We start from the raw sequence: 26015 nt of genomic DNA, 5'->3' as shown, positions 1-26015 counted from the left end.
AAATAATGCGTCATCAGAGAATAGTCTGTTAGAAAATTTCAAGAATGAGGATTGAGGATAAGATGTTTACATGACTGTTATATTACCTCCGCTATCAACTACACATCACCCTTTTTGGAATTGTTAAATTGACATTTGCTTCCAATGTTATCTCCCGTTCCATCACGGAACCGGTTTGCCTATTACGTCACATAAGTCATTCAATCATGATATTATTTCATGAAATATTTTCTCTCATTATACCATAGCATCAGAACAGCTCAATAGCTCTGCAAACCTTCCAGCTGTGAAACTATTAAAACAACAACATTTAAAATACGTTTCATGGTATAACGATTTGGAAATTGATTGATGAATGGAATAAAGTAAGTATATAATTGAACATACGTTGATATCTTGAGATTTGATGAGGGCTAAATCAGCTCCACGATACTGACAATAGGTCCGTGCATCTGCGAAAGACCGAGCCAGCCATGAAGGAGAGATGAAATAATCTAGACCTCCAAATGATGCTTCACTGCTTCCATCAAATACTGTAATAAACGGAATTTGTATTTGACAATGTTTTGTGATGAGAAAGATTGTGACATTAATTGCGCCGACTTTTCTCTGCCCATTGGAGGCATTCTTCTGATTCTATAGAGCCCATTGTGGGCGTAGCAGTCGGTGATAAAGTTTGTACTTTTTGAATGTTCAACTGAAAGTGACGCAAATGATTTCTGGTCTCCAAATAAGTATGAAAACAGAAGACGAATGTATTCGTTGTCATTTCTTAAAGGCAAGTTATTCACCCTCTATCTGAACCGTGAATTTCGTCGGTATAAGAATGATCAAGATTTAAAAACAATAATGTATTTTTTCATTATTCACCCACTATCTGAACTGCGTATTTCGCCGGTATATGAATTATCAAGATTTAAAAATTATTATTTTGTCCATGAAGCACAACATGTACAGAGTCATTTCTTGTAGTCAGTGAATATTCCGAATGCAAAGTCAGCCAAACATCTTACAATGATGTTCCCGAATGGAGATTACACATAGTAAAATAACAATAGATATTGAGCAATATCCAAAATATCTGAGAAGCAATTAAATTTCTTTCACGAAACGAATTCTAAACTTCAGCCCTTTACCCTAACGCTATAAACCCCGACCCTAACCCCAACCCTAACCCAAAACTCAATTGCCATGTGATCCCATGACAATATAGCCCGGAGCAACTGCCGCTAGTACATAATTAACGTTGGATCATCAGAATTCATACCTTGTGTACGCTCACAAATGTACGGGAAAGATTGCTGTGAAGACTGATCATACCAGGATGGTTCACCGCGTAGACCAAGACAACCCCAGGAGTCGGGACCATACGGTTCAATGCCCATGTACCAATCATTATACCTTGAAGGAAAAACGTTCTATGAGTTCAGATCTCATTTATATGATGATTATCATGATCATTAATAATAAATTTCATGATAAAATATTATTAGTATTAGTAGTAGAAGTAGTATTAGTAGTAGTAGTAGTGTTATTATCATCATCATCATCAACATCATCAATAGTATTTCATCATTATCATTATTGTCATTATAATAAGTATTAGTATCATTATTATTATAATTAACATAATTATTATAATAAATATTACCAAAATAATTATTATCATTATTGTCAAACCATTATTTTCATTATTATTTTTTTTATTATTATTATACTGTAGGCTTACGGTTGTACCATGTGAGAGGGGGAATAATTGGGGAGTCCTAAAAGGGACTATCGGTAATCTTTATTTCTTGAGTGTGTGTGTAGTTCTATTTATTATTATCATTATCATCACCATTATTGTCATATACCATTATTGTAATCATCCTTATTATTTTAAAACATTTCGGAATAAGCTGAATAAAGATATAAGATATGTGAAAAAAGAATATTATTTAAATAAGTTTCAGTCCGTGAGAGGCAATATGCAAAAGACTTGGAAGTACATTAATGAAATAATAAGGAGGAAACCCCATGGTGTCCGTTCTGAATTTATTTTAAATGAAGGTGACAAAATTTATGACAATATAAGAATTACAGAGTTGTTCAATGACTATTTTGTTTCTATTGGAGCCTCACTAGGCAATCAATGCTCTTCCATAAATGACTTTAATTGTTTTTTACAAGGTAATTATTCCAATTCTTTTTTCTTAAAACCTATTACTGAGGGAGAAATTGTCGAGATTGTTCGTAGTTTTAAAGCAAATAAAAGTGCCGGACATGATGATATTGAACCAGAGATTGTTAAGAAAACTATACATGTTTATGCCAAACACCTTTGTCATATTTTTAATGAGTCTTTTATTTCAGGACAACTTCCAGATCAATTAAAGTTAGCAAAAGTAATACCCCTTCATAAGAATCTCTGTAAAGAAAAAATCGAAAATTATCGACCTATTTCTATCTTGCCAATCTTTTTCAAAAATATTAGAAAAATTGGTCTACAAACGTCTCATTAACTACTTGAATAACAATTTGGATTTCGTGAAAAACACTCAACATCTATGGCTCTAATTGAATTTTTAAATCTTGTTACTCAGGCATTGGAAAATAAGCTAATTCCAGTTGGTATATTCCTTGATTTATCTAAAGCGTTCGACTGTATTAACCATTCTATTTTGTTACAAAAGCTATCATTTTATGGCATACGGGGAACTCCTCTCAAATGGTTCAAAAATTACCTTTTGAATAGGAAACAGTTTGTTAAATTTAATAATGTTTGTTCTCAATCACAGATCCTTTCAACAGGAGTACCCCAAGGCAGTGTTCTTGGTCCTTTATTGTTTTTGTTGTTTATAAATTATCTTCACTTTGTGTCTGACAAGCTTAATTTTGTTTTATTTGCTGATGACACCAACATATTATTATCAGGTAAAACTGTGCACAATTTAAATGAGGTTTTAAACCAAGAACTGAGTAAAGTTTGCAAATGGTTCACTGCTAATAAACTTGTTGTTAATATGAAAAAAACTAATTATATTGTATTCAGGAGAAGAAAGGTTGGAGGTGATGTTAATGAATTGAATGTAAAATTTGATAATGTGTTGCTCACCAGAGTTAATTCAACTAATTTTTTAGGAGTTTACATAGATGAGTACCTTACTTGGAAAAATCATGTCAGTTACATATCTTCAAAAATTGCCAGTGTACTGGGAGTTATTTATAGTGTAAATAAACTGCTCCCCCCAAAAATATTAATGAATTTATACAATACTCTAATCTTGCCACATTTTTCATATGCTGTCTTAGCTTGGGGTGGATGTTTAATTACCTTAACGAACCGTTTGCAGATTTTACAGAAAAAGGCTGTTCGTGCAATAACAAACTCTACTTATCTTGCACATACTACACCCTTGTATAAACGCCTGAATATTTTGAATGGGAAATCTCTATATTATATGCAACTTGCTCAATTTATGTTTCTTTTCAAGAAAAATCAGCTACCATGTATTTTTAATGAGATGTTCATTGTTAATGCTGAAATTCACTCTTATGAAACAAGAAGTTCAAATAAATTTCATTTGCCCTCTGTTAAAACAACTTTTCTTCAAAGGAACATTTATTTTAGTGGACCATCACTATGGAATTTACTTCCCAATGATATTGTCAGCTGCTCATCACTTTATTCTTTCAAGTCAAAGTTGAAACAATATTTGATCTCGTATCCAACTCTTAAGATATAGTTTGTACGGTGTTTCTTTCTATTGTTCTCAATATTTCTTTCCTGTATATCATTAATTTCCTCTTTATATTGTATTTCTTGGTACCACCAACCCACTACTACTCACCCCACGCATAGATTTGCATGTAATATCTATATATGTTTTTGTACATGTATGTATTATTGTTTAATTAAAAAAAACTATTGTATTTTTATATTGTAATTTTAAGCAGGGGATGATCCCCGATAAACCTCTGTGGTTTTTGATCACCCCCTCTGCAGGTTCATCTTTTGTTGTAATACTTTTATATTTGATTGTAATTTACACTGTCTTTTATGAATCTGTGGAAATAAATGAAATTGAATTGAAATTTAATTTTTCTTGTAATATTGAAAATAAACATGGAGGTTTGGAATCCATCAATATACTGAATTTGAATTAAAATGTTTATTCACGTTACCCCCCCCCTTGAATATGGCCACAGATAGGCCTATACTGTAGGTACTTAGCATGCATAGAAATAGAGCAGAAATCTGGTCATACCTCCACGATATTGTATTGTTGAGCCAAGTTTTCTATATTCTATCTTCTTGATATACATATTACACAAATATATTACAAAGTTTGGTAATGAAGCATATAATATTTTCATGGACAATGGGTACATTTAAATTAAAATTGTTTGAGGAGAATTGTAACTAAAGATTGTATCGAGACACTCATAAATAACAATTCATCAGTATTTAGTCCTTTATCTTGACTGATCTTGACAGAGCAAACAAATAAAGAACATACTCGAGTGTTGTATCATCCAGCCAGGTGAAAACTCCTCTGCCACTCCTCCGGAGCCCAAACAAGTAACAGAAATTTGGATCACTTGGAATAAATGGGGGAAGTAGCTCTTTGAGAAATGTCTGTAAGCAAAATAGAGAAGAAAAAATAAAATTAATTTATGATTTATTCACAAATTGAGTCAGAATGGGAACCCCCAACATCAGCTGAGAGCATTCCCAGTGTTTTACCATGTTTTTAAGGACTCTCTCTGTCTCTCTCTCTTTTTCTATGCATTGTGATATTGTAATATTTCATTTTGAATATTGCGACATAATGTTTGAATTTATTTGAACACGTCTTTCATCTTTTGAAACAGAAATTAAACCTTGATAGCGACCACATTTTAATTGAATGATACGAATATCAGCGTAATTGATTTTTATAAGAGCTTTGTAGGCCCGCAATAAATTATTAATGAAATGATTCATCATTGGAAAAAAATATGTAGATAAGTTATATTTTTTTCATTTTTTTTTTTACAGATTCTGAACAAAATTACATTCACTCAAGAAAGAAAGATTACGAACAGTCCTTTTAAGGACTACCCCCCTCTCTCTCTCACACATGGTGCAACCCCAAGCCTACTGTATAAAACAAGTATTGTTGAAATACTAATTTTGTAGTGTTTTGAAGCGTTCAAAACACTGTTGACAATTCAGGGGGTGACAGACTTTTAAAAAGTAGCATGACTGTTTTCTTTTTTATATTTTTTAAAATTTTGTATTACATTGCAATGAGTTAACCTTTATTCGATTCTCGACTGCCGTGTAATTCAGTCAAGCAGTGCGTTAATCATAATGTTGCGATATACAATAGGCATTTTGCGAATGGAAACACATGCCAAATGCCTGCAATGAAATGAAACCATTACAGAAACAAGTCCACGTGGGTATCCAGCCCCCCCCCCCCTGCACCCCCAAAGCAAAACAAACAAATTTCTAAGAGCGACATCATACATGATTTCGTGAGAATATGGCGACACAAATTTGGTCGGTGTTGTTTGCGGTGAGTAAGGGGGGGGGGGGTGGGGAGGTAAACAAATACAATAAAGGTACATGTAGTTTGCCCTATGGCGTATGTTTTAGTTTCCTACATTATCACCTTGTCCGTGTAAATGCTGTATATAATGTGTCATTAGACTTACGTTGACTTCGGCTGTCTTAATGAAAGCCAAATCACCGCCATAACTTTGACATGTTTCCCTGGCATCACTTGGCGTTGCATGAGGTGTGAACTTGATGAGATACTGAGATTCACCGAGCTCTTGCCATCTACAGTCATTGTCTGTTTATATAACATTAAATAAAACATTACGCTTTAATGAAAATGGATGAGAGCTACTGAAAGATTAAATAGACTATCAAATCCGTAATGTAAAATAGCATCGATTACCCGTTGACTAGTAAAACATTGCAAGAACTTTATAGCACTTTGTATTTTATTCATACAAAGTGCAGATCATTTAAGTGCAATTAAACTCTTGTAATAAGTTCATTTTGATGAAAGCAGAAAAATTTGAAAAATGGAACTGTGAAAGTTAAAAAATGAATTAGGACCAATAATAGAAGAATTATGAATGTTTGAAACACGACGCGTGATCGCTAGATATAACATCGTGCAAATCTGAGCTTGGCAATTTCGTCCATGGATTGTGACGTAGACACGGAAAACTCTCCCGTTAGCCGTGTACAAAGGCATATTACGAATGGCTGTTTTTCACCTACTCCTCTTTAGGGGCACAACTCAAAATATATAATGGATAGCACATCATTATATTTCCCATAAAGAGAACAGACTCTCACGTTTTCATTTTGTGTGTTGGAACAAATGAAAGTGTTGTCCGCCACTACATCACGAGACATTACCGATTCGGTCAATTTGAAGAGCCCATACCATTAGTGATTACAAATTGCGAAAAATCGTAATTTTCTCATTTTTGGGTCCTATTTTATTCAAACTTTCACTACTCTACTAGTCACTAGTCTACTTCAATCTCTGATTTTCGTGCTCTCTCTTCCCGTCTAATACTTTGCTATCACAAATTTCTAACAGGTAGCCTGTATATTATTACGTGTTGAGGACGATACAATTATATGCTGTAATTCAAGCTAACATTGTGTTGGAGAATACATGTAATTTATGTGGCATTTTACGGCCATTTTTGCGAAAAAATATCCCGAAATATTTTACAAATCCGTGGAAATGGTACAATTTCCGCAAAAATGACCGTAAAATTCCACCATAAAAATTTGAAAAGCATGCACTCTCGCTGATGATCAAATGTATGTGATTAAACAGTTCTGTTTTCCTTACCACATTATGAGTAGTACATGTTTCTTTCCAATCTTTGTATATGCACATGTTGATTGGGTTTATTTCTTTGTAACCAAATGAGGAAAAAAACTTGAATTGAATTGAATTCTGTTTCGTTTTTTCATTTTTTTCTTTTCCCATTGTAATCAATTCATATGGTTACATTTTTCTCTCTCTCTTTCCCTCCCTCTATTTTTCTTTGTTTCCGAATTCACTATAAACTTCGATTTATATTCACACGCCGTTGATAAAATTGGGCAGAATGGTAAAAGAAATTCAATTGTAAATATCAAGAACAGTCTGCCAATATTGATCTAGAATATGTATACAATGTTATTTTACACGCTCACCCAGAACTGGACTAAACATGGTGAATATGCAACACGAATTGAAATACCTACCGATAGGTATTTGGCAGATATGTCGTCTATCTGAAGTGCACGCAACCCGGTTCCATCGTACATGCATTGGGTCAGTAAATACTTGAGACACCATCACAGCACAGTAAGGTGGTGGTTGGGTAGGGTCGGTATGTAGAGGAGTTTCCCAGTTGGTATACCTTGAACGTGATAAATGTCATATAGTCATATTTTTATGGTCATTTTGCTCTGATGTTATGCAAATGTATGAAAAATAGCGGTGATGTCCTATGTTAATGTCCAAAATAATGCTTTAGCTGTGTTCCCTGTGCCTGAAAACCTGGGTATAGAGACCAAAATGAACTTTCAACACCTCTCCTATCCAAAAATATAGCCAAAATATGGCATATAGTACCATACAGGGCATCTTGTTAACTCTATTTCATGTTGCCATGGTAACAATGGGAAGGTACTATTACATATTCTTGGCTTATATGATAGATTAGTCACTATAGTTTTTCAATAATTTGGAAAGGGGACTTAAACTTGTCTTGAATGGGCATATTGTCTAACATATTACTGAAATTACTAAAAAAATCCTTGATTTTAGGCCATTCTGGGGTCGTTACCATGGCAACCGTTATAAATGGTGATGTAAATTGCATTTCATTACTCTCTTTTATGGTGAGGTATTCTAAACTGTACATTTTTACGCATTCAAAAGTGTTTTTATAATTTGTAAATGACTTTAACTGTTTCTTTGAATAATACCGGTTTTATTGTTGTGTTGTCATGGAAACTGCTAATTATATGACACAGCTGTCCATTCAGATATGTTATCATAACTTTTTACACGTAAATATGCCCAACAAAAAAAAAAGTACAAAGGTTTTGACACCTCTGGTGGTACCAATATCTGGTCTGGCCCATGGACTAATATAGGATTAACTTAGATTTAAGCACATCATAAACTCAATAGAAATGCTAAAGATATATATGTGACATAAATTTACTGCATCATGACTCGAGTGTCTTTGGAACAAAAGAAGATTGAATCTTCTGGTAAATCGGTATGAAGGGCCTATAGGGCCTTTCACACCGGGCCTTGCGTAGAGTTGCGTAGTGTTGCGTACCGACTACGCCGAGCGTACGCAGCCCTACGCCGGCCTACGTAACTGTACGCTGAGGGACGCAAATGAGTAGGCGAGATGGACGCAAAAAATTCAACGTGTACGCCGTAGGGGGGGGGGGGGGGGGGGGGGGGGGGTGTTAAGAGGACCTTTTTTTTTTTGGTCTCGAAATGTGAAAATTTGACATTTTGCTCCGTTAGGTGGGGGGGGGGGGGGGAAGGTCCCCTTTTTTTAAGGTCAGCCATTGAAATAAAAAAAAAAAATTCCTCCTTTTAATAACAAAAAAACAAAAAACAAAAAAAATACAAAGGGTGGGGGGGGGGGGGGAGTTGCTCAAAAATACACACATAAAAAATACGCCTGCGTTTGTGGTCCTGTTTTTATGTTTGTAATATAATTTTGTTTGATTGAAATGAGGGCCGAGGGCCCAACCAACTGTAATTCCGACAGCAGTGATGTGTTCTGGACAGCAGGCAGCAGTGGATTGAGGGGCAGAACACTAGTTTATAAAGCGGCAATGGCGACACTAGCGGCTCCTACGAGCGTCTATCGCATTTATGCACGGCGCTTTCGCACAGAGTAAGCAACCGTACGCAACCGTAAGCAACCCTACGCCAGGCCTACGTAAGAGTGCGGAACCCTACGCCAATTGTATACGCCGTAGGTACGCGGTGCCTACGCACAGGGTACGTAACCATACGCCACCGCACGCCAGCCTACGCATAACCTACGCAGGGACTACGCCGAAGCATAATTTTCTTCATGAATACGCAGCTTAACGACGGCGTAGTCGGTACGCAACACTTCGCAACTCTACGCAGATCCGGTGTGAAAGGCATGTAACTAGAAGTTTTTCGTTCATTCGTTGACAAAACTTTTGTTTAGAGCAATTATTATAATTGTAGAGCATGTCATTATCAGAAATATCTACAAGCAAAAACATGTTCGTGCAGAAAACATGCTTTTAGTTTTAGTTGCGTGAATTTGAATTGCAATGATCAGTTTTGGAATATGAAAGATTACTTTCGAGACGAAAACTTAATTTATTATTTTTTAATTTTTGTTTGCATATAGAAACTATTGGAAACAAACGTATTTTATTGGCGTGCCGTGCCGCGTTACAGGATAGAAATGAGCTTTTCTGACACCACTTCATAATGTTACTAATATGTATGAATAAACGATCAATATCCAAGTCATCCCGTGAAGAATGGAAAATTTATGGCCTTCAGCATTCTGCTTCAATTTTGCTTTCAACAATAATTGTCCCATTATTTTATATTAGCCATTTGAATTTGTGTCACGTGACATAGTTCGATATATCAGCTAGGGTAACAAGATGGAAGATTTTTGTCCCAATATTAAATAAAGCTTTAGGGTTTCAAAATGATGTTCTCACTTAGTGGCAGAGTAAGTCATTATCATGTTCATTCATGGTTGAAATTTGTAAGGGAGCAACGTGCCTCCCGTGTCCTTTCTCTTCAAATGGTTTGTGTTCCCCTTCTGCTTCCGTAATCCTATCATTAAACCCATTGACAAAATAAAGAAAAATGGAGTGACATCAGTAGCGTACGCAGGATTTTTTCGAGGGGAGGTTCTAAAATTTGAAAATCGCACCGAAAATTGCGCAACGACTCAACCAGCTGCAGAATAAGCGGGGGGGGGGGGGGGAGGGTTAAGAGCACATTTTATTTATTTTTTGGGGGTCCAGGATTTGAGGAAATCTTTTGCAACGACTCAGCCAGCCGTTTTTTTGTGGGGGGGGGGGGGTGCCTCCAAAACACACACATTTAAAACAAAATGAAGGGGGTTTCGACCCCCCCCTTGCATACGCGCCTGAGTGATGATGATAGCTGACACATACCCAGGGTACGTTCCATCAATCCATCTGTATGCACCATCGTCATCCATGTCTTCTAAGCCGATGTAATAGTTACCATGACCCTCCGTTAATCTCATGGCAATGAAATCCTGTTGATGTTATAAATATAACATGTATAATTTTGGATGTTTAAAGTGGCATTAGCACCATGACCATTAGTACTCAAAAACTGACTACCATTATGCCAAGTGAGTACTTCGGTTATAGTACTAAAGTTACATGTAAGCTAGAATTTGCACTGGTTTTAGCTAAACAGTTTAGAGAAATATTTTACATTAAAATGTTACGTTGTTTTCTTTTCTTTTTCACCAGAAAGTTACGGGTAAGGCAAATACTTGTGTGTGTGGATCATTCTTGGAAAACCACACAGTACGTGAAACAGCTCGTAATAGTTATCTACCAGTTTTATTTTTTATGGAAAAAATACTCTCTGTCTTTCCTTTCATTTGTTCGGTATTTCCATAATATTTGTATCATATCTGATAAAGATTTAAATAAAAATAGTTTGTAACTACTATGTTTTGAAATATTAGAGTTATAATCGCACTCACAATAATTGAGTCCATTCCTGTTCATTTTGACCATTCTTAAAAGCTTTAATACACAACAAGTCTTTTTGTATACATAACCAACCTTTTCAAATTTCTACCAGTTTATTTCATGCTGTCACGTGACCTGAGATCAATGGTTCGTAATATACTACTTTGAGCTATAGCCCGAAATAAACTGAATGTTACGTTTAAGAAATGTATCTTTGTCATTATTCATCAGTTAATGAAAATCATGAGCATCAGCATTAGGGGTGAGCAAATTTAGTCGGAGAGTGAATGTTTTATGTTTGATATTATTTCAGATGAAACGAAGTGTAAAGAGTTATTCCTACATATTACAGTAGATGTGTCGTGGTCAAGTGGATATGCAACTAGATTGTGGATCATATGGTTCCAGGTTCGAGTCCCACCGCGGCACTAATGTCCTTTATCAAGACCTAAATCTACATTTGCCACTCTCCACCCAGGTGTTAAATTAGTGCCCGGAAGGATGCAAACATTCATGTGGTTGGATTGGCATGAGTGCGCTTTTAAAATGGCGCCTGGCCGGAATACAACTGAAATCTTACTTGTTCAAAAATGCTTTCTGATGTCATTTAAAATGCATTATTGTGTCATCATAATTTGAACAATATTACTGTACTTTTCCCAGAAGATGAAATGCGCTGTAGAATCCTCGGTTATTATTATTATTATAAACATAAATAAAACTTCATTGGGAGCGGAGTGTGCACTATCATGTGCGGATTAGCAATATAATCACATGACCAGGGTAATGAGTACAATGTAAATATTAGGAACGAAGTATAAAGCGCTATACAGATTTGACTATTATTATTGGAAAGGACAGAACAGGAGAAATCAATAAAATATAAAGATCATAACGATCCAGGTTACAAGGGGAATAATCCGACCGCGAATTTTAAATAAAAAAAAATAAAAAATTGAAATTAAAATCAGAGTTTTAGAAGTCACATTTCCAAAACTCTACCACCTATACAAGTAACAAGTTTATGCGATTCAGTGGTGGAAAATCGTGAAATATTGGACAAAAGCAATCTATTAGTCGGAGTTTAAAGAAAAGTTAGGAAAAGCCTATGCTCCAATGAGGGTTTTCTGGGAAGGCTGAACTTAGAGCATCTGCTAATTATAATATCATGTTTGCTATGAGTCTTGACAGTATTCCCCTGCCGTATTTATTGTGAAGAAATCTAAAGTTGCTAGAAAATACCGATAAATCATAGAAATACTTAGGAATCGGTTGATTAGAACTTGCCATGTTAGGTAAACCCAGGGTACGTTCCATCAATCCATCTGTATGCACCATCGTCATCCATGTCTTCTAAGCCGATGTAATAGTTACCATGACCCTCCGTTAATCTCATGGCAATGAAATCCTGTTGATGTTATAAATATAACATGTATAATTTTGGATGTTTAAAGTGGCATTAGCACCATGACCATTAGTACTCAAAAACTGACTACCATTATGCCAAGTGAGTACTTCGGTTATAGTACTAAAGTTACATGTAAGCTAGAATTTGCACTGGTTTTAGCTAAACAGTTTAGAGAAATATTTTACATTAAAATGTTACGTTGTTTTCTTTTCTTTTTCACCAGAAAGTTACGGGTAAGGCAAATACTTGTGTGTGTGGATCATTCTTGGAAAACCACACAGTACGTGAAACAGCTCGTAATAGTTATCTACCAGTTTTATTTTTTATGGAAAAAATACTCTCTGTCTTTCCTTTCATTTGTTCGGTATTTCCATAATATTTGTATCATATCTGATAAAGATTTAAATAAAAATAGTTTGTAACTACTATGTTTTGAAATATTAGAGTTATAATCGCACTCACAATAATTGAGTCCATTCCTGTTCATTTTGACCATTCTTAAAAGCTTTAATACACAACAAGTCTTTTTGTATACATAACCAACCTTTTCAAATTTCTACCAGTTTATTTCATGCTGTCACGTGACCTGAGATCAATGGTTCGTAATATACTACTTTGAGCTATAGCCCGAAATAAACTGAATGTTACGTTTAAGAAATGTATCTTTGTCATTATTCATCAGTTAATGAAAATCATGAGCATCAGCATTAGGGGTGAGCAAATTTAGTCGGAGAGTGAATGTTTTATGTTTGATATTATTTCAGATGAAACGAAGTGTAAAGAGTTATTCCTACATATTACAGTAGATGTGTCGTGGTCAAGTGGATATGCAACTAGATTGTGGATCATATGGTTCCAGGTTCGAGTCCCACCGCGGCACTAATGTCCTTTATCAAGACCTAAATCTACATTTGCCACTCTCCACCCAGGTGTTAAATTAGTGCCCGGAAGGATGCAAACATTCATGTGGTTGGATTGGCATGAGTGCGCTTTTAAAATGGCGCCTGGCCGGAATACAACTGAAATCTTACTTGTTCAAAAATGCTTTCTGATGTCATTTAAAATGCATTATTGTGTCATCATAATTTGAACAATATTACTGTACTTTTCCCAGAAGATGAAATGCGCTGTAGAATCCTCGGTTATTATTATTATTATAAACATAAATAAAACTTCATTGGGAGCGGAGTGTGCACTATCATGTGCGGATTAGCAATATAATCACATGACCAGGGTAATGAGTACAATGTAAATATTAGGAACGAAGTATAAAGCGCTATACAGATTTGACTATTATTATTGGAAAGGACAGAACAGGAGAAATCAATAAAATATAAAGATCATAACGATCCAGGTTACAAGGGGAATAATCCGACCGCGAATTTTAAATAAAAAAAAATAAAAAATTGAAATTAAAATCAGAGTTTTAGAAGTCACATTTCCAAAACTCTACCACCTATACAAGTAACAAGTTTATGCGATTCAGTGGTGGAAAATCGTGAAATATTGGACAAAAGCAATCTATTAGTCGGAGTTTAAAGAAAAGTTAGGAAAAGCCTATGCTCCAATGAGGGTTTTCTGGGAAGGCTGAACTTAGAGCATCTGCTAATTATAATATCATGTTTGCTATGAGTCTTGACAGTATTCCCCTGCCGTATTTATTGTGAAGAAATCTAAAGTTGCTAGAAAATACCGATAAATCATAGAAATACTTAGGAATCGGTTGATTAGAACTTGCCATGTTAGGTAAACTGTATAGGGTTTCAATAATACACGGTAATAGTATTTACATGCACATACATTTTGTTCAGCTGATGTGATGATTGGCATGTCACCCCCTAAGCTTTGACAATGTGCACGTGTTTCAGAGAATGTCCCGACGACATCACCATCAATAACATGGTAGAAGACATACCGATAGCCACCAAACACATCCAACCCTGATGTAGAACACTCCTGACATTCGACTGTAAATACGGTAAGACAACAATGAAAATGACAGCAATGCTATATAAAGAAATGTTGTATTTTATTTGATTAAGTAAAGTTTTATTTCAAATCAGGATGAGTCATCACGTCTAATGAACTGATGTTCTTTCGAAACTCCTGTATCAAGTTACATTGAGGAATAAAAGTATATAGCATCATACAAAATTTCCATATAAGGTATCAGATATAGGGTACATAAAATGAGATACAGCTTGAGTTATCATTCCACGTTATCAAAGAATAGAAGAGAATCAAAATTCAAATGTCAGCTCAAAGGAATCGTTTGACACATCATACAGCCATAAACACATACATTGCTTCCATCTCTTAGAGAGAGATATTTTATACAAACCTATTGAAGATGTCAACATCCACATCAGAGTGAATAACCATTGCAGTAATTGAAAAATAAACATGATAATATGTATTGATGTGGTCCAACAAGAAAAGAAGCATTCACTTCATATCACAGGTTATCAAACCCATTCGTTTGTTGCGTTGAGGTTGAATTCGCCTTTAAGATGTTTCCAATATTCTGCTCAGAGAGTGAAGTGGGAAAATGCGATTACCATTGACGTTGATCTTCACATTACAAATAATCAAGCAAAGTGATCTAATGAGTCTATTTCATACAATTACACATTTAAGTGCACTATACTTTCTCATAGTCGTTCACCACCAATGTCAGGAACGTTGAACTACTCACTGTGGAGATAAAAATAATTTCATGAAATATGCTTGTCACTGTGGGTTTTTTGTTTCTTCTTTCTTGTCAAATGTTTATGAATGTTTACACATGAACATCCGCGATCGTGAATAAGGAGTTTCGAGAATCATATGACGAATCTATAAGCGTTTCCGCATGCAAACTCACAAATAATTAGCCCTAATCAGCTGCTAATAATAAGAATGTGCAATTCCTCTAGAAAGGCAGGTTCAACAAGCACCAAACTAAATTACGTCTTTCTCTACTGCTACTGTTTTTCATCTACATTACTTCTTTTTTTCCGGGAACCTATATTATACAAGCATTGCTTTTTAATAGGTTCCTCACATTCTACTTAATCTATTATATGAATTGAGAATCATTGAGATGTGCTCATTTATACTACATTTGTATTGTATAATTTTGTATTTATATGTATGTCTATATTTTCTGTAAAATCTGAAACAAATAACACTTGAAAACTTGAAACTTGAATGTAAATTATATCTTTAATCGATAATTGATATTTGATGATTTAAAAAAAAAAAAATTGAAGAAAATTGTTAACACGTGTTTAGCAACTCGATGAAAATCGTTTTGTATATGAGTTGAATGTTTTTTTTAAATATAAACATCGTGATGATAACAGAATTAGTAATGTAATATATATCGTATTTTGTAGATATCATTATTTGCTGTCAAACGTTGAAAACGATAAAATATGTATCAATTAGATGCCTTAGTTTCCATATTTCTATCAAATTGACCAAATTGAGGACTATCATAATGATGGTCCATGCACAACACCTCAGATTAGTTTAACCTTCTCATATTGCATCGATGTGTTTTGTTTGTTTGGTGTATTTATTAACATTTATTATCTTCTCAAAAGTACAAATACGAAACACAATGTATATTTAAATGATATATGTAACAATTTTTTCAACATAGAGTATACAGTAAATAATTCAGATACGGAAGGAGGCGAAAACCCGGAAAGCAGGAAGTCGGATAACTCAGCATTGTTTGCCACGCCGTAGACATATAATGAATTAGAATTATTAGAATTTCTTTAATTTTTTAATTTGACGACAGTTATCCTGGATTTAAAGTAGGTGTAGACATACATTTTAGGGCCTTTCACCAAAATTGTAACTATGACTCTCTCTCTCTTTCTCTTTCTCTCCCTCTTTCTCTCTTTCATTCTCTGCCCCCACCCCCATCTCTCTCTCTCTCTCTCTCTCTCATTCTCTCCCCCTCTTTCTCTCTCTCTTTTCTCTGCTCCCCCCTCTCTCTCTCTCTCTATATATATTTACATGAATGAAATGTACATCATATCAATCAAAGCAGATATGTTATCTCAATGTTTTTCTTTTTGCTCCTATAGAGTAAAATACGAGGGATAAAGAATTTGTCATTTAATATATGATGCCCAATCAAGGAATCCAGCGATGTTTGCAAAGTAGTGTTTATCATATCATTTAGGTCCACGTGTAACACTTTGATGACATTTATATATTGGACACAAATTATGTTTAAAATTATGCAAATATACAGAAACGTTATTGCCAAAATACTTAAACCGAAAGACATAATTATTTTGAGCTTACTGGCAGCTAATGTTTACAGATGTTTTCAATAATTGTTACAAGATCTGATAGTTCCTTCGTAATAAACACTACGAATAGTTCATTTTATTACTACTTAACATATAACAATCTTTAACTCAATATAGAATTGTGTGCATGAAATGATACCTTCATTGCATGAAATAATAAACGCTTCTAGTGGCGGTTTTTCATACATTATGAGCCACCATAAGAAGCAACTTATTAACAACTGTCACGACCGTGTCAAAACTTCAGATAATTTTAATTCAATATTTCTTATTTAGAACAACTCATAAATAAAACAAATAACTAGCAACTGATTTTGTACTATTACTAAAGTAGTCTACATGCAGGATGCATATTAAACAGAAAGTGAAATTGAAAGAAATATAGAATACCAGGGATTTGTCTAATAAAGAGTTCAAATTGATCCGAATCAATCGCAAGTTAACAGTTTTTTCTCTCTTTATAATTATGTACATGTCATTGCGATTGATATCAATTGCAACTAAGTTGCAATTAACTGCAACTGTTTATAATCAGTTTCCTGTTCAAAGTCAGTTTCTATTCTATTTTGTATTTCGGTGTGCCTAAATTATTATCAGCAAATTAGTACTATGCATCTTGGACATACTTTATTTGCGGAAGTTCGTTCATTTTGCAAATAGTGGTTATAGCGCGTTGGTTTCAAAGAGTTGTACAATAACGTAAGTATTATGTGGAATATATCCCTGCGTTATGCAAATTGTGGAAAATGGGGGTAGGATTATTTTTCAAACTCGGCATGCCCTATTTTCCCCGAATTATTTTAGGATAGCAGCTTTCAGGTAGTTTGTAGCCTGTTAACAATTCTGATCTGTGCCCTTATAGGCTACTTATATTTGGAAAGAAAATCTAAGATATTTATTTTATTTCATTTATTGATTCATGTGTCCACATTTAATATATCTCTATAGTTTACCAAAGAGATTCGATCATAGTATGTCCTCCGGAGTAATTTTCTGCTCTTTGTTTCAAGGAGCCTTCTTTCTAGAGATCGAGGACAACATCCATTTCGCCTCCAACCGTGTCATATCTCTGTCATTCTAGTCAATGTGTAGTGCCATCACATGTCATTTATTGGGTAGAACTGACTCCAACTATGATCTTTCTACACATTACTAACATTATTGATTCATTCTTCTTTATAAAAATTAAGACTGTTTAAAAAAATATATGTTTAGCTTATTTTCTGAGGCTTTTTTTTTTCTTCAACTGAATTAAACTGATTTTAAGCGTTTATTTCCACATTGTCCTTTAAACAAATATAATTTTTAAATTTAGGTCATATACGTACAATTCAGACGGAACTGGAACGTAAAATCAGGATAATTAAGGAACAAAACTAACGAACCCAAAGACAAAAACAAATAAAAATAGATCAAAGAAATTGGTAAATAGACCTGCAAAAAAAGTAGTGGGATTTGAAAAAAACTTACATATTTACATCAGCATATTTTCATTTTCAACATCATTATTATCGACATCACCACCTTCACCAACAACATTAATAATAATAATAATAATAATAATTGTAAATTTATAATGCGCAGTTTCTATATGTATATACTCAACTGCGCATGACATAATGATAGTAAAAGGAACAATACAAATAAACATTTAAAAGTTAAAATCGATGCTAAGGGGGAACCTGTGTATGCTTTACAATGAAAATGTCTATGTAAAACTTTCCTGAAACAGATAGGTTTTCAGGTTATTTTTAAACACATTGATTGATGATGCATGTCTAATTGTGGCAGGGAGACTATTCCAGAGTTTGGGTGCAGCGCTAACAAAGGCGCGGTCACCTAGAGTAACCTTTGTTTTACAAGGTGGAAGACTCAGGAGCATGGTATCATGGGAACTACGGAGCCTGTAGGACTGGGTGGGTGATTTTAACGTCAGGAGTTCACTGAGATAAATGGGGGCCAAGCCATGGAGTGCCTTATAAGTAAGGAGGAGTATTTTGAATTTGATTCTCTGGCGAACTAGAAGCCAGTGCAGATCATGAAGTAGTGGGGTTACATGAGAGAATTTGGGGGAATTGCAGATGAGTTTGGCACATGCATTTTGTACACGTTGTAATTTACATATCTGAGATTCTGGTAAGCCAAACAGTAGTCCATTACAGTAGTCCAATTTGCTTGTTATAAAGGCATGGACTAATGTAATGATACATGTGCGAGTTAGGTATTTCCGAATGTGACGTAGGTTGTACAGATGATAGAAGGCTGCTTTGCATGTTTTGGATATATGGGTCTCCATGTTCAACTGAGAGTCAAACCAGACACCAAGGTTTTTTGCAACCATAGACTGCTCGACTACAGTATTTCCGACTGTTATACAATTTATATTAAGTTTTGACACTTGCCTAGGTGTTCCAATAATAAGAAATTCAGTTTTGCTGTCGTTGAGTTTCAACTTACAGCTTAACATCCACCTACGAAGATCCCTTAGACAGTGTTCAAGAGCAGAAACACAGGACTGTTCTTGTTCCCTGACTAGGCTACATGAAATGTATAACTGGGTATCATCTGCATAGCAGTGACAAGATATGTGCTGAGAGTATGCTTTGATGATAGCAAAAAGGCGACTCGAATAAAGGGAAAAAAGGAGGGGTCCGAGCCTGGAGCCTTGAGGAATACCCCATCTAACATCGAATTTCTTTGAGGTGGTGTTACCAATTGATATTTGTTGCTCCCTATCGCACAGGTAAGACTGTACCCAAGATAAAACAGAATCTGTAATCCCAAAATCAGACTGTAGTATTTCAGCTAGTATATTATGATCGACAGTGTCGAAGGCGGCACTGAGATCTAAAAGTACAAAAAATGTAACTTTCTGCTGGTCCATTGCCATAAATAGGTCATTCTTAACTCTTAGTAAAGCGGTTTCTGTACTGTGATACTTTCTATACGCCGATTGTGTTAAAGGGAAAAGGTTGTTACGAAGGAGGTGATCCTGAATTTGAGCAGTGGCTGCCCCTTCAACCAACTTCGACACATATTGGAGATTACTTATTGGCCTGAAGTTGCTGAAGTTCATTTCAGAATTGGGTTTCTTTGGAATAGGTCTAACCAAGGCAAGTTTCCAACCTGAATGAAACTCGCCATTATGTAATGACAAATTTATGATTTGTGTAAGCACAGGTAGTAAGGTATCTAAACATTCAACAACCAATCTTGTTGGCATTGGATCGAGGGAACATGATTTCTTACTGAGGTTCATTACAAGTTTCCGAACATCACTTTGGGATAACGGCATGAAATTTGCAAACTTGGGTGGATTGGATGAGGATGAGTATTCCAAGGAATTATCAACACTGATATCCTCTTCATGTAACACTGATTCGATATCACAGTGAATTTTGACTACCTTTTGTTCAAAAAAGTCATCAAGTCCATTGACAAAATCATGGTTATCAACACTAGGAGGTATGACAGAATCACTTTTTGTCATGTTCAACAAGGACTTTGTTACATCAAAGAGTTTCCTTTGATTTGAGCTATTGTCAGTAATACAGTCGGTATAATACTTAGTACGAGCATTATTCATTACAAACAACATCTTGTTTCGAGCTAACTTAAATGCATTGTGGTCAGAGACAGACTAAGATTTCCTCCATTTCTTTTCTGCCTTCCTTCTCTTCTTCTTTTCCATTCTTATATCATCAGTAAACCATGGCACTCTGGGGCGATTATTTACCTTTTTTTAACACAGTGGAGCATGTTTATCTAGAATAGACCGTAAAGTAGAATTATAAGATGAGGCTAAGTCATCAAGAGAATCAGGAGGGTTTAAACAAAGCTCACTTGAAGCGAGGTCATTATTAAGTGCATCGAACTTAACAGTGGAAAGTTTGCGAAAGGAGACCATATTTACAGACAAAGGAGGTTTACAAACTTTAAGCGTACAGAAAACAGACATGTGGTCAGACACCAATGAGTCTGACCAAGGTTGCCCCAATACAATATCATCAGATTGACGAGTTATAATCAGATCTAAGGTATGGCCTTGTACATGAGTAGCTACGTTAACATGTTGAATACATCCAATAGATTCTAACAGATTTCTAAACGATCTTGACTCAGGATTATCAATAACATCAACATGAATGTTATAGTCTCCAGTCAAAATAATAGGAATGTTCGACATCAGATGTGGTTGTATAAACTCGCTGAATTCAGATAAGAACGTGGAGATGGGAACGCGGTGATTCTCGGAGTAAGGTGGTCTGTAAAGATTGAAAAGTCTGAGCTGAAACGATCCAAAGGTGACATGATATTCAGCAAATTCAAATGACTTTGTCTCACCAGCTTTGCCCTCACGGACATCAATGGTATCTTTGTGAAGAAGACCTGTTCCTCCGCCGCGACGACCAGCACGCGGATGGTGTAGGAATTTGTGACCTGTAGGGACGATGTCATTGATGACTGCTGCGTCATTCTCTGTAAGCCACGTTTCGGTTATAGCGTACAGGTCGGCATTGCTGTCACAAACGTAGTCCATTACTGCTGCTGACTTATTTCTCAATGACCTGAAATTGGCAGTGCAGAGTTTGAGCGAGTCCTGTCCAGCAGAATTGATGCATACTCGCGGTATCTCGATAAGGTTGTTGATATTTCTGCTGAGGTATCTAGGGCATTGGTCATATCTAGGTGTAAATTCGACAACAGGGATATGCTGCTCTGCTGTAACTGTGTATGCTGCGGAGAAGGTAGGTGACTGTAGTGTAGCAGGGGCATGTTGAGATGTCTGAAGAGGTGATGTAGTTACGAGGTGAGACCGCGCCTTGGTTTGCCGACCCGCTCTGGTTCCTCTACGAGTTGGCCTCTGACGATTAAGTCCAAGAGACTTGATGGTAGAATAAAAATCATGTGGTAATAGCTTCTTGCAGTCATTCTGGATAGTGAGAAGACTCTCATGACTGTAATTGTGTTGTACACGAGCATGTGGTGTAACTTCACTTACAATATGTGCAGTAGGCCCAGGGTTACTGTGAATGTCTCCAGCTCTGAGTATTTCAATCTGGAAGGAAGCATCGCTATTGGAATTGTACAAAATTCTTCTCTTCAGAAAATGCTTCCTGATAAGGGGACTCTGAACAAAGTGAGCATCTAATGACTGGGCATTGTATGTCCAAGGATCATTCACACAAACTTGGGGACCAGTAGCTACTAATAGGAGGAGTTGAATGCAGCCCATTGTGTGGGAAGATCAGTGGGATTAAGTCCTCTATTCAAGTCCTCTATTGTATTCAAGTTCAAGACAATAATGGATACCTTCTAGTGGAGCACATGCTATAGGGTGAACTGAGCATGGCTTCCTTCCTCAGTCCAATAGGGCGAGAACACCAAAATAATTTTGACTGAAATTACTCACTTCAACCTTGTTGATTTGTTCCAGAAACAGTCTAGTAGAGTCCTGACATATAACTCTATCAGCTGGTTATAAACTTAAAACATACAATGCAGTAGAACATACATTACCATCATCAGCATCAGCATCATCAGCATAACCAGTTTTTGTTTTATTTTGTTATCATCAACACCCCCTCCCCTCCCCTTCCCTTTACCCCGGGCTATCACGCTATCAAGCAATATTGTAATAGTCCTTGTTCTTCTGCATCTTTCTGAATGAATAATTCTCGTATCAGGACAATTACCCCCTGGGCAATCACCCCCCGAAAAACTACCCCCGGAAAATTACCCCCGGAGAATTGACCCCCCCCCGACGACAACTACCCCCGAGGACAAGTATCCCCCGAGGACAATGACCCCCCCCCCCCCCCAAGGACAATAACCCCCGGAAAATTACCCCCCGGAGAACTACAGGTACCCCTAGAGGACAACTACCCAACGGGACAATTACCCCCCCCCCCCCTCGAGGACAACTACCCGCCGGGATAATTAGCTCCGACGACAACTACCCCCGAGGACAAGTATCCCCCGAGGAAAATGACCCCCCCCCCCCAAGGACAATAACCCCCGGAAAATTACCCCCCGGAGAACTACAGGTACCCCCCGAGGACAACTACCCCCTGAGGACAATTACCCTCCCGTATGGACAATACTGGGCATGGTGGCTCAGTTGTTAGAGCGCCCACCCCATGAACGGGAGGTCGTGGGTTCGAACCCCGGCCGAGTCATACCAAAGACTAATAACAATGAAATAAAGAACAGAAATTACATTTCTTAGAAATTGAACAATACATCGCGTGCAGATGAGTACGCGTTACAGCCTCTCTCACCATCAATGCTATTATGTAGGTGCCATGTCAAAAGAAAAATAAATATCCGCTCTCTGATTCATCTCAATTGATTTTGTAACTCCAGCACAGCGTTTTTCAACAGGGGTGCCGCAAGAGAATGATTTGGAAAACGTTGATTTTGTAAAAAAATCAAATACCAGAAACGGTTAAAATATGTAATTACATGAGAAAATAAAAATTTGAAGATACTAAAGGAAATAAGCAACCGCACTGGCGTTGCATAAATTATAATAAAAGGGAAATGTGCAGTAATAACGTGCTATAGTATTTGAAAGAATATGGGTTCATGCAGGGGATCTTATGGGCTCGTAGCCATCTCTCAATGCGTAAAATCGTCTATTGCTATTGAATCCTTATTGTCCACGGGGGTAGTTGTCCTCGGGGGGTTATTGTCATCGGGGGAATTGTCCTCGGGGGGGGGGGGGGTAATTATCATCGGCGGGTATTTGTCCTCGGGGGGTTATTGTCCTCGGACGTAATTGTCATCGGGGGTAGTTGTCATCGGGGGGGGGGGGGGTAATTGTCCTCGGGGGGTAATTATCCTAGGGGGTAATTGTCCTCGGGGGTAATTGTCCTCGGGGGTAGTTGTCCTCGGGGGGTAATTGTCCTCGGGGGTAATTTTCCGGGGGTAATTGTCCTTGGGGGGGGGGTACTTGTCCTCGGGGGGTGATTCTCCGGGGGGTAATATTCTAGGTGGTAATTGTCCTTTGGGGGTAGTTTTCCGGGGGGTAATTTTCCGGGGGGTGATTGCCCAGGGGGTAATTGTCCTAGAACCTTATTATTATTATTATTATTCACAGGCCGTTATAAAGTATGATAGGATAAGAGTTTAAGCATTTTAAATATTAATCTCCCATAAATCCTACATTAATCATGCAACTATAAACAAGAGAACACATTCATCAAAGCAATTATGTAGAAGCCCATGTAGGTCATGACAAGACCATTTCTAAATAAATTGATTCATAACTGTTAGTCGGTCTAGGTTTTAGATAATATTAAAGTATCTGACTACCTATGATTAATCATTCATTTATAATTATGTTCTACAAATCCGATCCGTATCACGACAATTATAATAATAATAATAATAATAATAATAATAATAATAATAGCCTAATAGTCCACTCCAAATTTTATTAAACCGAAACGGAAATTCTTTTTGCCCAATTGATCGTGAGCCTGGCAGCCACTGAGCAGCGCCAGATCGACGTTGCTCTATCCCTTATTGTTGAACGCCACTGGACAATGAACCCCGGAAAATTCCCCCCCCCCGGATATTACCAACTATGACAATTACCCCATCAAGAAAAATAACCCACCCCTGAAAATAAACCACCCACCCCACCCCCAGTACTGCTGCAGCACACCGGGAGGCATCTTTCAGGGACTTGTGAACTAGAACCCTTTTTCTTCTGTACTTTCTTTCAGTTGGGGGTTGCCCATCGTGTATGATTGTGTAGTGTGGGTTGTGGGTTAAATGCATGACTCCACATTTTGTCTGCATTGTATCTCATCTGCCATGTATTTGCCCATCTGTGAAGGTGGTTAATGGAGTTTTGCATGTCTGTTCTATTATTGTCTATTTGCACTGGATGGATTAGCTTGGTGTCATCAGTAAATTTGCTAACTGTTGATTTGTCGGTTAGCCCAATTTCGAGGTCATTCATGTCAGGACTGATCCTTGTACTAAAGAGCTTGTAACAGGTCTCCAGCAAGATTTGGCTCCCTGCGTGGGTAACAACGTTGTGCTTGCGACTGTTTGTTGATGGTTTATGCTCCACAAGTGGTGACAACATATCACACAAGTTACAAACTTTAGTAAACAATAGAGCGACCTTTAAAGGGTTAGTGCATGCATATGCATGACCCAAAGGCCGGCGCCCCAGATAGGGGAAGGGCACCTGGCGGAGACGCCGCCCCGCCCGCCGGCGGGTGTTCCGATTTTGTGTATTTTTCGTGTTTGCCCAACAGAGAAGATTGTGCCATATCATGCGATCGATATCAACCGCAATCAACTCTTCAGTGGACGGGGCCTTGGCCTAATATGTCAAATTCCAAACCGCTTTATAATCAGATTCTGACTGGTAAATTTTGTTAAGAAACGTTCAAAGTGCAAACTGACGAATTTACGCAAAACAAATTGAGTAACTTTTTTCGTTTGTATTCTTTATTGTTTATACTTCTTTCATGTTTACATATTGTGCATTCTATAATTCTACTTATCATTTATACATTTAATAATGTGCTAGAAATCCCCTGCGCATATGGTCATATATAAAAGCTTGAGCTCCGGTAATGATAGAAATAAATTCTCACAGAATCCAACAAAACTTACACTAAATGTTCAAGATTACACATAAATGACACGTGCCAAACGATTTCAGTAGAAAATGTATATAGGGGCTGAGTAGTGAGCATAGAAAGATGAAGAAAACAAGGTAAGTATATTATAGGCCCGACACCATGTGCTTATAACACATTCCAAATATTATTATTGCATTAATGTCGTTTCGTCATTGGACATCATTAGTTTAAATTTCTCATCGTCGTTTAGAATTTGAAAGTCAGGTAGGCCTACTTTATTGTTAATTTTAGTGTATATTTTGAATCTGAGATCTATTAAGTATGTACATTTTGTTAGGAAGTGTATTTCAGGTGCCAGGTAAAAATGTCAGAGGAAAAAATGTCAGAGGTAAAAATGTCAGAGGAAAAAATGTCAGAGGTAAAAATGTCAGAGGAAAAAATGTCAGAGGTAAAAATGTCAGAGGTAAAAATGTCAGAGGTAAAAATGTCAGAGGAAAAAATGTCAGAGGTAAAAATGTCAGAGGTAAAAATGTTAGATGTACAAGCAAAAAAAAATGAGTGCCGTCATCATATCTCAGCACTTTTATCACACAGAATGTCGAGACGTACAGCTACTGCATGAGCTAGTCTATTATATTCCTTTCTTCCATAATGTAAATTTGATAAATGGCTGTGTGTTTTATTTCGTACATGTCCTGAGGATAATACAATGTGGAAAATAGATTTTGATTTTTTTTTTTTTTGTGATCAGGCTTGCATAATTATATAATTATGTATGAATGTCTAACATTTTTTGATATTTTGAATTGGTTGATGTGTTAATGTTTGTGAAACGTACCGGTTTGGCCGGTGTCAGCCTACAACCTAGCCCGTGTAACGTTCCAGAGACGAACAAAGTCCAAACGATGAAATTAAAGTTC

General features: G+C 36.5%; 1 protein-coding gene across 1 annotated transcript; it reads right to left on the bottom strand.

Annotated features, from left to right (window-relative positions):
• Window positions 1-18030: 18030 nt before the first annotated feature.
• LOC115928712 lies at window positions 18031-21995 on the bottom strand. Its single transcript, XM_030996531.1, has 2 exons — window positions 20645-21995; window positions 18031-18461 (listed from the first exon to the last, which is right to left on the bottom strand). The coding sequence occupies exons 1-2, from the start codon at window positions 21720-21722 to the stop codon at window positions 18427-18429; spliced, it is 1113 nt and encodes a 370-aa protein (XP_030852391.1). The 5' UTR covers window positions 21723-21995; the 3' UTR covers window positions 18031-18426.
• Window positions 21996-26015: the final 4020 nt, after the last annotated feature.

This window comes from Strongylocentrotus purpuratus, unplaced genomic scaffold, assembly GCF_000002235.5.
Source record: "Strongylocentrotus purpuratus isolate Spur 01 unplaced genomic scaffold, Spur_5.0 spur5_scaffold_3, whole genome shotgun sequence".
In the NCBI taxonomy this organism is placed as follows: Eukaryota; Metazoa; Echinodermata; class Echinoidea; order Camarodonta; family Strongylocentrotidae; genus Strongylocentrotus; species Strongylocentrotus purpuratus.
Note: the sequence above shows the minus strand (reverse complement) of the source record. Positions and strands in the feature narration are given on the sequence as shown.

What these genes read in the sequence shown, in the direction of transcription:
- LOC115928712 (XM_030996531.1), bottom strand. Translation starts at nt 21,722, where the DNA reads ATGGGCTGCATTCAACTCCTCCTATTAGTAGCTACTGGTCCCCAAGTT. An exon ending in CATTCCTATTATTTTGACTG is followed by an intron (nt 18,462 to 20,644) that starts GAGACTATAACA and finishes CTTACTTATAAG; the next exon opens with GCACTCCATGGCTTGGCCCC.